Source organism: Ascaphus truei, chromosome 5 (genome assembly GCF_040206685.1).
Source record: "Ascaphus truei isolate aAscTru1 chromosome 5, aAscTru1.hap1, whole genome shotgun sequence".
Taxonomy (NCBI): domain Eukaryota; kingdom Metazoa; phylum Chordata; class Amphibia; order Anura; family Ascaphidae; genus Ascaphus; species Ascaphus truei.
The window spans coordinates 1566114-1582850 of NC_134487.1; the positions used below are offsets into that span (position 1 = coordinate 1566114).

Below are 16737 nucleotides of genomic sequence, written 5' to 3' on the forward strand. Positions count from 1 at the left end.
TCCATCCTACCTCCCGGCTCTGGACCCCAGGCTCTCGGTACCACCTATCTTCTGGAATCTCCCTTCTCGTCTGGCGAGTATCTTACTTTACCTTATACTCCCAGACGGTTCCAGACGCCTATTTTCCACTTTCCAGGCGTGTCCCCGTAGCTGTGGGTGCAGTTTGTTACCCATCTCACCTCAGTATCGGGGTCCCTCCTTGTTTGTGACAGGCACGTACGTTACAATAGCGAAGTCGGGTAACAAGCAGGGGTCCGAGGCAGGCGTTACATAGCGAAGTCGGGTAACAAGCAGAGGTCGGCAACGAGGAGACTGGAACAGGACAGGGGTGCAGGAACAGGTCTGGGAGCAGGGACTGAGACCGGGGAGCAGGGACTGAGACCGGGGAGCTGGGACTGAGACCGCGGAGCAGGGACTGAGACCAGGGAACAAACAGGGACAAGCCAGATTACCAGCAAGGGTCTTTACTAAGAACAGAATCAATACAGGAACAGATAAGGATCAAAGACAGAGGCATGTGCATAGGAGTCTGACTCGAAACAAAGGCAATTGAACCAACCAGGAAGCAGAAGCTATAAAGGACAGAGACAGGAGCAACAACAGGACAGACAGACAGAGGAACCCTAGAGCACACAGAAGGCAGCAGCACACCCGGTGGACAGAGAAGAACTACAGTATGGCTAGGCAGGAGGTCTAGGCGACCCTGACATTACTCCCCCCTCTCGAGAGCGTTCTCCGGACGATCCTCCAGGCTCTTCAGGGAAACCTTGATGGAAGGCCAACTTAGTGTGTACGTCAAGTGCTGATGGGAAATCTGTGAGAGGTGCATTTATCCTAATCACAGGAGCAACAGGTACATTGGGTGCTGCAAAGAACCTCCGAATGGATGCGTTCAACCCAAATGCAGGGGCAGAGACATCAGGAACGTGGGCATGAAGGACGGGTGCAGCCTTTCCACATGAGTCAATGGGGACACAGAGTTCGCTCTCCATGGTCTCCTCTTGCGACTGCCGTTTTGTGGCATCACCCAATGAAAGACCAGCTATTTGAGTTTTCAGCTCTTGAAGCTGTCCTTCTGCACTTCTTTTCCCACTCAAAGCAGTTGTCAGTTCAGCTTCTTTGGAGTTGAGTCGCGACTCCATATCTCCCGGCTGACTTAGAACACGGCTTAAATGTGTTTCTTTTTCTTTATTTCTAACCTGTAGCTGCCGGTACTCCTCCCAGGCCTTGTCAAGCTGCAGCCGGGCCTTCTCATGGGCTGTGTGATTCAACACTTTGCAGGCATCAGCCATCTTGACCTCATAGCGCAGTGTTAGGCAAGCCACTTGACGGACGGACACCTCCTCCCTTTGTTTTTTGGCAAGCTGTGTCTTCAGCTCAGCGATCTGCGCCTGCAGCGCTGTGAGATACTGTGATGTGTGTTCAGCTGTCAGCTTTAGCTCTTTCATTTTTAGGTGTTGTTGCAATTTCCACTCCTCAGTGAGAGATCCCTGGTTAAGTTCATCCTGCAATTCTCTTCTCAGGGCTTTCATCTCTTCACTGTGATCATTTTGAGCTCGCTTCCATGCATCCCTCATCACGTCTTGGAGCTCTGCAAATTCCTTTGCTATGGTCTCAGCAGCTTGTCTTTTCCAGGTCTCTTTCTCTTGGGTGTACTGGCTGTTAGGGATGGAGCAGTGTCTCTGCTCCTCTAAGTCTTGCTTCAGTGTCTGGACCGCCTTGTGCTCCCTCTCATACAGGGTTACCAGGGCTCTAAGCTCCTTCTCCAGAGAGGCTCTGGTTATGCTCAGTGTGGCATTCAGCTGCTCATGCTGCTCTTTGGGGCACACTGGGTACTTAAATACTCTTGCAGCATTTTTACCTTGTAGGCAGTCTGGAAACTTTCTTCCCGCAGAACTCGCTGCTTTTCCTCAGCATTCACCCATTCTCCCTCGTGTCCTGTAGATGTGTATGCAGTTTTTGCAGCTGACTCTGTAGCATATTTTCTGCTTGTGTGCGTTGCTCCAGGGAGACACGTTCTTCTAGCAGCACTCTCTCTGCATTCTGCAGTGCTGTCTACATGTCTATTTTTTCCCGGGTCAACTTTTTCTTCTCCTCTCCTAATTCATGGAGTTTCTTATCTCCTTCACTGACTTGGACATAGAGATTCTTGCACTCTTGGCTTACAGTTTCAAAACTGATATTTAATCCTTCGAAGATTTCTCTCAATGAACATAGTTCTGTGTTGAAGTGGCAACTCTTCTCCTTAGAGGCTTCCAGCTCTGTTGTAAGCTTGTGAACCTCTTTCTGAGATGCTTCCAGTGCTGCGTCAACTTGAGCCATGAAAGTCTGGTACTGGGCAGAATCAGCGTAGGCCTTCTCCAGCTTACTTGACAAGATCACCCTGTCATTCTCCAACTGATATTTTTCTTTTTCCCAGTCACCCTCTGCTTTTTCCAGTGCTAATTGCATCCTTGACTTTTCTTCTATCAATAGTCTCTTCTCCTCTTCTGATTCATGGAGTCTTTTATCTCCTTCACTGGCTTGGACAGAGAAGTTCTTACTCATTTGGTTTATAGTTTCAAACTTACTATTTAACTCTTCGGAGGCGTCTCTCATAGAATTTATCTCTGTTTTCAAGTAGCATCTCTCCTCCCGAACGACTTCCATCTCTTTTTTGAAGTAGCAAATCTCCTCCTGGGAGACTTTAAGCTCTGTATTAAGCCTGTCAATTTCCTTCATAGAGATTTCCAGGAATTCGTTACTTTTAGAAGCGAGGCGCTGATCCTCAGCAGCATCAGCATATGCCTTCTCCAGCTCACCTGACATGACATCCAGGTCACTCTCCAACTGGTGCTTTTCTTTTTTCCTGGAGAACACACTTAACAATTGCTGAGGATAGACAGCTCTGGAGTGCAGCCTTGGCTTCTTGCGCTTTATCTAAACGTCCATGAAGACAATCAATCTCTTTTCGTGCAGATTGAAGTGTCTGAGTTAGGGCATCTTTTCCTTGTTTAAATACATCTTTCTTTTCTTCCACTATTCTTGGGATACGTCTGTGAGTTGCCTTAAGCTGCAGCATATCTCTTTCATCCAATACAGACTCTGAGGTTAAAGGTTCATCCTTAATTCCTTCTGCAACTTCCACAGTAATACCTCCTTTCTTTTTCTTCTTCTTCCTTGCTTTGAGAAGTTCTGAAGAATCAGTGGTACTGTGTTCACATTTACTGCTCAAGACTGTTTTCAGAGTGGGAGTCATAACTTCGGACATACTGTAGGGAAACCAAACTTCCCAAGAAACCAGTAAAGCGGAAATGTGTTTTTAAAGCAGAAGCATTAGAACGAACAACAGGAATATTAGACACAGAGAGACACAAGATAGGAGAGCTGACCTTTTGAGACCTTTGCATCAGTCACAGAGGTATCATAAATGCAAGGAAAAAACATAGACAGAGAAACCTGTAGTTATATCTGAAAACTTTAGACATCAGGCGTAGGGATATCATATAAACAGAGAAAACCGGCGGTTAAATCTGAATCTTTAGACATCAGGCGTAGGGATATCATATAGACAGAAAAACCTGCAGTTAAATCTGAAACTTTAGACATCAGGCGTAGGGATATCATACAGAGTAGTGAAAAAGTTCAGTCCGCGCTCTGGCTCTTTAAACCTGGAATGTTGATTCCTCTCTGTTCTTTTGCTGCTCTCGTGTTTCGAGGTGTCTTCCCCCACCTCCAAAAGTGGATTCCACCGGAAGGCTCCGACGGCGATACCAAATGTCAACAAGAAAGATAAAACACAAAAGCGCACCAAGATGAGAGATGTATAATGTATTACCAATAAATAAAAATAGTAATCACTTACATGAATAAAATCTTTAATAATCCCCGATCGTAACGATGACTGCAGTGGTGGGGCGTCACATAAGGTATGCAGGGGCAATCACAGTCCTGGGAGATCAGTCCCGCGCGCTGGGGCTGTCTCCGTTGTGCTTCCTATCATCCACGTGTGTGAGCGTGGTGAGAAGCGTAGCGCGCATGCGCAGGAATCGAAGCCCTCTGCTGGTGTCCTTAGGATGCCTGTCCGTTTTGGTCACGTTAGAAACGATCGGAAACGATCGGAAACGATCACAAACGATACACTTGAATGTGTACTAGCAGTAGTTTACATAACAGCCAGCCACAATAGTCGCGACGCGTTTCGTCTACCAAAGTAGACTTCTTCAGGCAATATCTAGGGCACCTGTTTAGGGGTCCTTTATAGGTCTGAGGCGGATCGTCATTGGTTTAAACTCAATGACTGCGCAGCCAATCAGGCTTATTTGTCAAGGGGGCGGACTAAATTTAAAATACTCCCCTCTTGTGTATGTCCTCAATGCTAAATTACACTAGAGAGACATAGTACACTTATAGATTGGTATGAGTAATCAATATACATATGAAGGGGTAAACAAATAAGCCTTAAAGGATAACAAAAACAGGTGTCCCATGTAGTCAAGTGTAATAAAACATATATAATAATATGAACAGCATAAATAACAAAGTGCATACACATTCTATGAATAAAACATATTAATAACATATAAAACATGGGGAAGGGGAGAAGGGGATATATATCATATTATTAATATGTTTTATTCATAGAATGTGTATGCACTTTGTTATTTATGCTGTTCATATTATTATATATGTTTTATTACACTTGACTACATGGGACACCTGTTTTTGTTATCCTTTAAGGCTTATTTGTTTACCCCTTCATATGTATATTGATTACTCATACCAATCTATAAGTGTACTATGTCTCTCTAGTGTAATTTAGCATTGAGGACATACACAAGAGGGGAGTATTTTAAATTTAGTCCGCCCCCTTGACAAATAAGCCTGATTGGCTGCGCAGTCATTGAGTTTAAACCAATGACGATCCGCCTCAGACCTATAAAGGACCCCTAAACAGGTGCCCCAGATATTGCCTGAAGAAGTCTACTTTGGTAGACGAAACGCGTCGCGACTATTGTGGCTGGCTGTTATGTAAACTACTGCTAGTACACATTCAAGTGTATCGTTTGTGATCGTTTCCGATCGTTTCTAACGTGACCAAAACGGACAGGCATCCTAAGGACACCAGCAGAGGGCTTCGATTCCTGCGCATGCGCGCTACGCTTCTCACCACGCTCACACACGTGGATGATAGGAAGCACAACGGAGACAGCCCCAGCGCGCGGGACTGATCTCCCAGGACTGTGATTGCCCCTGCATACCTTATGTGACGCCCCACCACTGCAGTCATCGTTACGATCGGGGATTATTAAAGATTTTATTCATGTAAGTGATTACTATTTTTATTTATTGGTAATACATTATACATCTCTCATCTTGGTGCGCTTTTGTGTTTTATCTTTCTTGATATCATACAGAGGAACCTGCAGTTAAATCTGAAACTTTAGAAATCAGGCATAGAAATATCATAGACCGCAGGAAACTACTACAGAAAAAACTTGCAGTTAGATCTGGAACTTTAGAATTAAGCATGGAAATAACAGACAAAGAAACAAACTACAGGGAAACCTGAAACCAATCATAGGAAGAACTACAGATTGCAGGAAAATCACAGCATGCAGCAACAAAATAATGGGAGCACTTTTGTCTTTTGAAATGGGAACCCTGTGAACAGCAGTAGTCCAACCAGGTAAGCAGTAAGTCAAGGTAACCGTCTTAAATAGAAATGTGAGTCTGAAAATCTGCAGTGGCCCACCCACAATGCAGAGACAATCCTTGTCCAGGTAATGAAAGTCTGAAAATGGCAAAAACAGGTACTGCAGGGAGGGCTTTTTTTTTTTTTTGTAAAAGGGAATTCTTCTCAGGGAGAAAGTGTCACAAAAAACCCTGCAGAAACCTTTGCAGCAACAAAACCTTCAGGATCCCAACTGGGATTTCTAAAAAACAAAAAAAAGTACTTATCTTCCGCCAAGCGAATGGGGTCTGCTGAAGCAGGAAGGCAGAGAATCTGTTCCAGCGAGATCCAGAAGTGGTCTTTGTTTTCTGTCACGGGAGACTCCTGTGGCGGGTAGGATCTCGGTGGCCGGAACAGCAGGAGCGTAGTAGGGGTCACAATCAGAGGTCCGAGGCAGGCGGCAGATAGCGCAGTCAGGTAACAAGCAGGGGTCCGAGGCAGGCGGCAGATATCGAAGTCGGGTAACAAGCAGGGGTCCGAGGCAGGCGGCAGATAGCGAAGTCGGGTAACAAGCAGGGGTCCGAGGCAGGCGGCAGATAGCGAAGTCGGGTAACAAGCAGAGGTCGGCAACGAGGAGACTGGAACAGGACAGGGGAACAGGAACAGGTCTGGGAGCTGGGACTGAGACCGGGGAGCTGGGACTGAGACCGGGGAGCAGGGACTGAGAACAGGAACAAACAGGGACAAGCCAGATTACCAGCAAGGGCCTTTACTAAGAACATAATCAATACAGGAACAGATCAGGATCAGAGACCGAGGCATGTGCAATAGGAGTCTGACTCAAAACAAAGGCAATTGAACCAACCAGGAAGCAGAAGCTATAAAGGACAGAGACAGGAGCAACAAGAAGACAGACAGACAGACAGACAGACAGAGGAACCCAGAGGAAACAGAAGGCAGCAGCACACCCGGTGGACAAAGAAGAACTACAGTATGGCTAGGCAGGAGGTCTAGGCGACCCTGACAGTTATATTACTTACTCTGCATCCGCTTTATTTGGTGCTTCTTGTTCTTACTTGTGTGTCAGAAACCTGTGTTTTATTTAACCTCATCTGGCCTTAGAAACTCATACCCCTCAGTACATGTTATTACTTTGTGCTTGAAGTTCTTAAAAGGTTACACTCAACAAAATAGATACCCTTGGAGGTTTGCTGCTAGTAGACAGTGGGCACTGCTAGCGATCAGCTTGTTTAGCTCACACTGCTAGAGCTGCAGTGGAGAAAAGTTTGTGGGTTCTAGTCTGTTGGGACTGACACCGTGCCGGTCATTAGATTGGTTCCTTAGCCTTATCAACTCAATATAGCTGTTATGGAAATTCTTTTAGGAAGTGTAGGGTGGGACTAATTTTAATATACTTTGCTGAAAAAGGAGCACATCTGAGGTACCCTGGGAGATATGCTAATGGTTTACCCGGGAGATATGTCTGTGCAAAACCATTAGCATATCGCACTAATTTATGTGTAGGCAGATATATATATATCTCATGTAGTTGCGTGAGCAGAGTCAGGGTCACTGGGTCATGTGGTTGCGGTGAGCAGAGTCAGGGTCACTGGGTCATGTAGTTGCGGTGAGCAGAGTCAGGTTCACTGGGTCATGTAGAGGCGTGAGCAGAGTCAGGGTCACTGGGTCATGTAGAGGCGTGAGCAGAGTCAGGGTCACTGGGTCATGTGGTTGCGGTGAGCAGAGTCAGGGTCACCGGGTCATGTAGAGGCGTGAGCAGAGTCAGGGTCACTGGGTCATGTAGAGGCATGAGCAGAGTCAGGGTCACTGGGTCATGTAGTTGCGGTGAGCAGAGTCAGGGTCACCGGGTCATGTAGAGGCGTGAGCAGAGTCGGGTCACTGGGTCATGTAGTTGCGGTGAGCAGAGTCAGGGTCACTGGGTCATGTAGTTGCGGTGAGCAGAGTCAGGGTCACTGGGTCATGTAGTTGCGGTGAGCAGAGTCATGGTCACTGGGTCATGTAGAGGCGTGAGCAGAGACAGGGTCACTGGGTCATATAGAGGTGTGAGCACAGTCAGGGTCACTGAGTCATGTAGAGGCGTCAGCAGAGTCAGGGTCACTGGGTCACGTAGAGGCGTGAGCAGAGTCAGGGTCACTGGGTCATGTAGTTGCGGTGAGCAGAGTCAGGGTCACTGGGTGGGGATACTCGCTGACCAGGTACAGGAGTGTTGGTGTTTATGTTTAATAAAAACCTGTGGCCAGTTTTACCCATCCAAGGTGTCTGTATTTATTTGGGTGAGCTAGTAAACGGAAGGGGCAAAAGTCGAGGATACAAAGGTCAAGGAAGCGCTGACCACATTAGGGGAAGGGAGCATGACTCTGGCCATGAGCAGTGAGGATTGTGTAAGGATGAATACAGGAAGGTGTGTGTACAGAGTATGGGAGGTGTGAGTATTTATACTCATGCTGTGATACTGATGGCCTGTGTGTAGTATGTATACATTATATCATCCTCATTGTACTAATACCAATTGTCACACAGTCTATTAATACTCATACTCTGTGTAGTATACAGATACTACTGTAGCAATCTAGATACTGTACTAGCTCGCTCTGAATACAATAGAGTACTGATACATTTTAGATGTGATAGCAGTACTTGTATTCTGGTACTGATGCTCAAGATCTAGCAAGATACTAATACTGACACTATTGACTTGGTACTGATACTCACACTCTGCTCAAGGAATAAATATATATGGTACTGATACACTCTGGGTAAACTACTGATACTCATACTCTAGCATTGGGAACACATATATTCCCAAACTTCATGAATTACAGATACAGATTATTATGCTCTAGACAGAATAACTCAAATGTACTTATTGTTTGGGGTACTAATGCACACACTATTGGAGAGATACTAATACACCCTCTGGCTGGCACACTGATACTCACACTCTGATCGGGTTACTTATGCTTACTCTCTGGTCGTGGTAATGATACTCACACTCAGTGAGAGTTGTTGATGCCAGGGTACTTATGCTCCCACTCTGCACAGGGTACTGATGCTCACACTCTGGCAATGGTACAAATACTATTACTCTGGCCGTGGTACTAATACTTACCCTCTGGCTGGGGTACTGATAACTACACTCAGTGAGGGGTACTGATGCTCTCACTGTTTGGCTTTCTGATACTCACACTCTGGTTTGGATCCTCCATGGCTATCACAAAGTCACAGGATTGGCTGGTGCAGGACCTCACCGTCTCTGTCCGACCTTCACGGAACATTCTAGTCATGGAGGCCTCATACGTGAGACAGAAGTGACCCTTGTCCTACGGGGAAACAAAGTGGTGACAAAGAGGGAACACAGAGATGGAACAGCACATGGGGACACAGAGCAGTGACACCACAAGAGTGGACACCACAAAGGGACAGCGAGAGAGGACACCACGAGGAGACAAAAAAAGGACAACATGAGGGGACACGGAGAGGGCAACATGAGGGGAGACAAGGGAACTACATGAGAGTGGAGTGAGAAGATAACATGAGGAGGTACAGAGGACAACACGATGGGACACAGAAGGGGACTACATGAGGGGGGACAGAGAGGATAACATGAGGGGACACAGAAGGGGACTACATGAGGGGGTACAGAGGACAACACGAGGGGACACAGAAGGGGACTACATGAGGGGGTACAGAGGACAACACTTGGGGACACAGAAGAGGACTACATGAGGGGGTACACAGGACAACACGAGGGGACACAGAAGAGGACTACTTGAGGGGGTACAGAGGACAACACGAGGGGACACAGAAGAGGACTACTTGAGGGGGTACAGAGGACAACACGAGGCGACACAGAAGGGGACTACATGAGGGGGGACAGAGAGGATAACATGAGGGGACACAGAAGGGGGTACAGAGGACAATACGAGGGAACAACCAGGGGTTGTAGGGAGAACAGCATTATGTGGGGGGATATTATACTATACAATTAAAGAGAATAAGATCCATTTAAATCAGTATTTTATTGAACACAGAAATTAAAACGTAGCTATTAATATATAATAAATAGTTGGAAATAATGAGAATGTGGTAATAAATAAACATGTAAATACGTTTAAATACCTTTACTTAAACCCATAGCTCTTTCCCAGGTAAATCCCTCTCCCCGGAGCTCAGGCTGTGTTATAAACTCTCAGCTTCCGCAAGCTTTAAATTACCTACTGAGTGCTGGAATACAGCCCACCTAGCACTGCCATCCCAAACCCCATCCTATGCACCCCCAGGCGGTAACAAAAGGAATGGAAAGAACTATCATTTACTGGTCATACTGAATTAATCCCAGGCTAACTCATTCCCACTAACTCCCCCACCACAGAAAATGTCCCATTTAAATTCCCACAAGGACGATCTGTCGGCCATAGAAATATTCGTATCTTACTGCCCAGACTAGAGGATCTATGGACTTCCTGTGTAAACCACAAGCCACAGTCATTACTGCAGCGTGGCCAAGTCTGCCCGTGTTATCTCTATTCTACCCGTGTTATCTCTGTTCTGCCCGTGTTATCTCTATTCTGCCCGTGTTATCTCTATTCTGCCCGTGTTATCTCTATTCTGCCCGTGTTATCTCTATTCTACCCGTGTTAACACGGGTAGAATAGAGATAACACGGGTAGAATAGAGATAACACAGGGGAAGAATAGAGATAACACGGGCAGAATAGAGATAACACGGGTAGAATAGAGATAACACGGGCAGAATAGAGATAACACGAGTATAATAGAGATAACACGGGTAGAATAGAGATAACACGGGTAGAATAGAGATAACACGGGAAGAATAGAGATAACACGGGCAGAATAGAGATAACACGGGCAGAATAGAGATAACACGGGTAGAATAGAGATAACACGGGCAGAATAGAGATAACACGGGTAGAATAGAGATAACACGGGCAGAATAGAGATAACACAGGGGAAGAATAGAGATAACACGGGCAGAATAGAGATAACACGGGTAGAATAGAGATAACACGGGCAGAATAGAGATAACACGAGTATAATAGAGATAACACGGGTAGAATAGAGATAACACGGGTAGAATAGAGATAACACGGGAAGAATAGAGATAACACGGGCAGAATAGAGATAACACGGGTAGAATAGAGATAACACGGGCAGAATAGAGATAACACGAGTAGAATAGAGATAACACGGGTAGAATAGAGATAACACGGGTAGAATAGAGATAACACGGGTAGAATAGAGATAACACGGGAAGAATAGAGATAACACGGGCAGAATAAAGATAACATGGGTAGAATAGAGATAACACGGGCAGAATAGAGATAACACGAGTAGAATAGAGATAACACGGGTAGAATAGAGATAACACGGGTAGAATAGAGATAACACGGGTAGAATAGAGATAACACGGGAAGAATAGAGATAACATGGGTAGAATAGAGATATCTCTATTCTACCCGTGTAATCTCTATTCTGCCCATGTTCTTTCTATTCTACCCGTATTACTGTATCTCTATTCTACCCGTGTTATCTCTCTTCTACCCGTATTACTGTATCTCTATTCTACCCGTGTTATCTCTCTTCTACCCGTATTACTGTATCTCTATTCTACCCGTGTTATCTCTATTCTACCCGTGTTATCTCTATTCTACCCGTGTTATCTTTATTCTGCCCGTGTTCTCTCTATTCTACCCGTATTACTGTATCTCTATTCTGCCCGTGTTCTCTCTATTCTGCCCGTGTTCTCTCTATTCTGCCCGTGTTCTCTCTATTCTGCCCGTGTTCTCTCTATTCTGCCCGTGTTCTCTCTATTCTGCCCGTGTTCTCTCTATTCTGCCCGTGCTATCTCTATTCTGCGCGTGATATCTCTATTCTGCTCGTGTTATCTCTATTCTGCGCGTGATATCTCTATTCTGCTCGTGTTATCTCTATTCTGCCCTGCCCGTGCTATCTCTATTCTACCCGTGCTATCTCTATTCTGCCCGTGCTATTCTGCCCGTGCTATCTCTATTCTGCCCGTGTTATCTCTATTCTGCCCGTGCTATCTCTATTCTGCCCGTGCTATCTCTATTCTGCCCGTGCTATCTCTATTCTGCCCGTGCTAACCCGTGCTATCTCTATTCTGCCCGTGCTATCTCTATTCTGCCCGTGCCATCTCTATTCTGCCCGTGCCATCTCTATTCTGCCCGTGCCATCTCTATTCTGCCCGTGCCATCTCTATTCTGCCCGTGTCATCTCTATTCTGCCCGTGTCATCTCTATTCTGCCCGTGTCATCTCTATTCTGCCCGTGCCATCTCTATTCTGCCCGTGCCATCTCTATTCTGCCCGTGCCATCTCTATTCTGCCCGTGCCATCTCTATTCTGCCCGTGCCATCTCTATTCTGCCCGTGCCATCTCTATTCTGCCCGTGCCATCTCTCTTCTGCCCGTGCCATCTCTCTTCTGCCCGTGCCATCTCTATTCTGCCCGTGCCATCTCTATTCTGCCCGTGCCATCTCTATTCTGCCCGTGCCATCTCTATTCTGCCCGTGCCATCTCTATTCTGCCCGTGCCATCTCTATTCTGCCCGTGCCATCTCTATTCTGCCCGTGCCATCTCTATTCTGCCCGTGCCATCTCTCTTCTGCCCGTGCCATCTCTCTTCTGCCCGTGCTATCTCTATTCTGCCCGTGCTATCTCTATTCTGCCCGTGCTATCTCTATTCTGCCCGTGCTATCTCTATTCTGCCCGTGTTATCTCTATTCTGCCCATATAACTAATTGTGTAGTTGTGCAGTTGTATTTGATATATATGTCATGATCGGGGTATGATGGGTTAATGGGATCTGTGTATAATATGTTGATCTGCATCCCCCTGCTTCAGCAGAATGGCCCCAGGTCTTAGATTTATTTCCCCAGCAGTCTGTGTTATATTCCTGTATGTGTATAAATCATGTCGGGGGGGAAAGGGTTAACCATATTGTGTACAGCAGGGCCCCCGGGTATACGGCGGGTTCCGTTCCAGGGCCCCGGGTATACGGCGGGTTCCGTTCCAGGGCCCCGGGTATACGGCGGGTTCCGTTCCAGGGCCCCGGGTATACGGCGGGTTCCGTTCCAGGGCCCCGGGTATACGGCGGGTTCCGTTCCAGGGGCCCCGGGTATACGGCGGGTTCCGTTCCAGGGGCAGCGGGTATACGGCGGGTTCCGTTCCAGGGGCCCCGGGTATACGGCGGGTTCCGTTCCAGGGCCCCGGGTATACGGCGGGTTCCGTTCCAGGGCCCCGGGTATACGGCGAGTTCCGTTCCAGGGCCCCCGGGTATACGGCGGGTTCCGTTCCAGGGCCCCGGGTATACGGCGAGTTCCGTTCCAGGGCCCCGGGTATACGGCAAATTCCGTTCCAGGGGCCCCGGGTATACGGCGAGTTCCGTTCCAGGGCCCCAGGTATACGGCGGGTTCCGTTCCAGGGGGCCCCGGTATACGGCGGGTTCCGTTCCAGGGGCCCCCGGGTAAACGGCGGGTTCCGTTCCAGGGGCCCCGGGTATACGGCGGGTTCCGTTCCAGGGGGCCCCGGTATACGGCGGGTTCCGTTCCAGGGGCCCCCGGGTAAACGGCGGGTTCCGTTCCAGGGGCCCCCGGGTAAACGGCGGGTTCCGTTCCAGGGGCCCCGGGTATACGGCGGGTTCCGTTCCAGGGGCCCCCGGTATACGGCGGGTTCCGTTCCTGGGCCCCGGGTATACGGCGGGTTCCGTTCCAGGGGCCCCGGGTATACGGCGGGTTCCGTTCCAGGGGCCCCGGGTATACGGCGGGTTCCGTTCCAGGGGCCCCGGGTATACGGCGGGTTCCGTTCCAGGGGCCCCGGGTATACGGCGGGTTCCGTTCCAGGGGCCCCGGGTATACGGCGGGTTCCGTTCCAGGGCCCCGGGTATACGGCGGGTTCCGTTCCAGGGCCCCCGGGTATACGGCGAGTTCCGTTCCAGGGCCCCCGGGTATACGGCGGGTTCCGTTCCAGGGCCCCGGGTATACGGCGAGTTCCGTTCCAGGGCCCCGGGTATACGGCGGGTTCCGTTCCAGGGGCCCCGGGTATACGGCGAGTTCCGTTCCAGGGCCCCAGGTATACGGCGGGTTCCGTTCCAGGGGGCCCCGGTATACGGCGGGTTCCGTTCCAGGGGCCCCCGGTATACGGCGGGTTCCGTTCCAGGGCCCCCGGTATACGGCGGGTTCCGTTCCAGGGGCCCCGGGTATACGGCGGGTTCCGTTCCAGGGCCCCGGGTATACGGCGGGTTCCGTTCCAGGGGCCCCGGGTATACGGCGGGTTCCGTTCCAGGGGCCCCCGGGTATACGGCGGGTTCCGTTCCAGGGGCCCCGGGTATACGGCGGGTTCCGTTCCAGGGCCCCGGGTATACGGCGAGTTCCGTTCCAGGGGCCCCGGGAATACGGCGGGTTCCGTTCCAGGGCCCCGGGTATACAGCGAGTTCCGTTCCAGGGGCCCCCGGGTATATGGCGGGTTCCGTTCCAGGGGCCCCCGGGTATACGGCGGGTTCCGTTCCAGGGGCCCCGGGTATACGGCGGGTTCCGTTCCAGGGGCCCCCGGGTATACGGCGGGTTCCGTTCCAGGGGCTCCGGGTATACGGCGGGTTCCGTTCCAGGGCCCCGGGTATACGGCGAGTTCCGTTCCAGGGGCCCCGGGTATACGGCGGGTTCCGTTCCAGGGCCCCGGGTATACGGCGGGTTCCGTTCCAGGGCCCCGGGTATACGGCGGTTCCGTTCCAGGGGCCCCCGGGTATACGGCGGGTTCCGTTCCAGGGGCCCCCGGGTATACGGCGGGTTCCGTTCCAGGGGCCCCGGGTATACGGCGGGTTCCGTTCCAGGGGCCCGCCGTATAGTGAAAGTCGGTGGAAAGCAGATCCGGCGATTTTCAGTTCTGTGCATACGTGGCCTATGGTCTGCGCGCGCAAACTACGGTATGCGCGCGCAGACAACGGTCCTCGCATGCGCGCCGGGCGCAACCGCCCATTCTGCGCATGCGCGACTGAGGATCAAAGATGGCGGCCCCCTTCTCGGTGCCGCCGTATCGGCGGATCGCCAAAAAGCGAAGCGCCGAGAAGCGGGGCCCTGCTGTATATGTGGATCTGCATTTCCACGCTTCAGCAGAAATAATTGCTATGTTATGTATTAACATGGAGGGAGGGGGAGAATTGTATTGTATCCCTGACAAGGGGTAAAGTGTAAAAAATGATAACTTTGGCTTTATATATGCTAGAAAGGGGAAATTTGGACATGTTGTACCCTGCCAGGAACACCTGTCGCCTACCTATTGTTAATCTGATTTGCTATATGGGAAATATAGTTATGAGTTATCGCTATTTTTACTATAATTTAGGACATAGGACAAAAAGCTTCCCAGATTTCAGCTTTGATGTGTAATTGTACAATCAAAGGAGGACACTTGAAAGGCTTTGTGAGGTACTGTACTCCAGAAGTGAGAAAAGACCTGGACATCAATGGAGGTGACTCGCCTCATTGCATATGCAGCCAGACATCACAGATGGGTACTAACCATTGTGACCTGTTACATGTAACACCCTTTCAGGAACGGTCTCTGCCCAATGAGCATTTTGCCAGACAGAACGGCACCCAGGCCTGTGGCCATATTTATTTATAAATAGGCGGGCCAAGTAGGAACCGGGGAGGAGTGTATTAACGAGGGGCTGGGTAAGCCCTGCTTCTCGCGTTACCTGTCAACCTGTGATTGAGACAAGGTAATTGTTCACCAATAACTGAACTGCCATGTTAGGAATGGGGGTCCTGCGTCTATATAGTTGCTTGCACCCCTTATTCCTGTGCTTGTCGTGACTGTAACAACTAAGGAGCTGCTATTCGGCTGAATATCTCCTTGTCCAACCCCAGTAAGTGTAAATATTTCTGTAATGTTATTTGCTTAATGTATTGTCTGTTCTGCTCATAGGAAATAAACTCATTCAGTTTACTATATCCTAGTCTTGTTCAATCTGGCCCGGTTATTGTATATATGTGCTGTTCTCTCGTGACAATATAGTTGTGCGGTTATGTTAGTTGCGCGATTATGTTAGTCGTGTAGTTCTATTAGTTGTGTAATTGTGCGGTTATGTTAGATGTGCAGTTATGTTACTTGTGCGAATATGTTAGTTGTGTAGTTGTGCAGTTATATTAGTTGTGTAATTTTGCAGTTATGTTAGTTGTGTAGTTGTGCGGTTATGTTAGTTGTGCGAATATGTTAGTTGTGCAGTTAGTTGTGAAGTTGTGCAGCTATATTAGTTGTGTAATTGTGCAGTTATGTTGTGCGGTTATGTTACTTGTACAGTTGTGCGGTTGTGTTAGTTGTGTAGTTGTGCGAATATGGTAGTTGTGCAGTTATATTAGTTGTGTAATTGTGCAGTTATGTTGTGTAATTGTGCAGTTATGTTGTGTAGTTGTGCGGTTATGTTACTAGTGCGGTTGTGTTAGTTGTGTAGTTGTGCGGTTATGTAGTTGTGTGAATATGTTAGTTGTGCAGTTAGTTGTGCAGGTATGTTAGTTGTGTAGTTGTGCGGTTATGTTAGCTGTGCGGTTGTGTTAGTTGTGTAGTTGTGCGGTTATGTTAGTTGCGTGTAGTTATGTTAGTTGTGTAGTTGTGTGGTTGTGCGGTTGTGTTAGTTGTGCGGTTATGCTAGTTGTGTTAGTTGTGCGGTTATGCTAGTTGTGTGTAGTTGTGCGGTTATGTTAGTTGTGTAGTTGTGTGAATATGTTAGTTGTATAGTTGTGTGAATATGTTAGTTGTGCAGTTATGTTAGTTGTGTAGTTGTGCGGTTATGTGAGCCGTGCGGTTGTGTTAGTTGTGTAGTTGTGTGGTTATGTTAGTTGTGTGTAGTTGTGCGGTTATGTTAGTTGTGTAGTTGTGTGAATATGTTAGTTGTGCAGTTATGTTAGTTGTGTAGTTGTACGGTTATGTGAGCTGAGCAGTTATGTTAGTTGTGTGTAGTTGTGTGGTTATGTTAGTTGTGTAGTTGTGCTGTTATGTTAGTTGTGCGGTTATGCTAGTTGTGTAGTTG

The 16737-nt window shown here is 48.4% G+C and overlaps 1 protein-coding gene across 1 annotated transcript in view; it reads right to left on the reverse strand.

The window, feature by feature from the left end:
* CPT1B (carnitine palmitoyltransferase 1B) overlaps positions 1-16737 on the reverse strand; it is a 203219-nt gene that overhangs the window by 8503 nt on the left and 177979 nt on the right. Inside the window, exon 13 of the mRNA XM_075599234.1 lies at positions 8860-8994. Coding sequence (XP_075455349.1) covers positions 8860-8994 — 135 coding nt within the window. The remainder of the gene's footprint in view (positions 1-8859; positions 8995-16737) is intronic.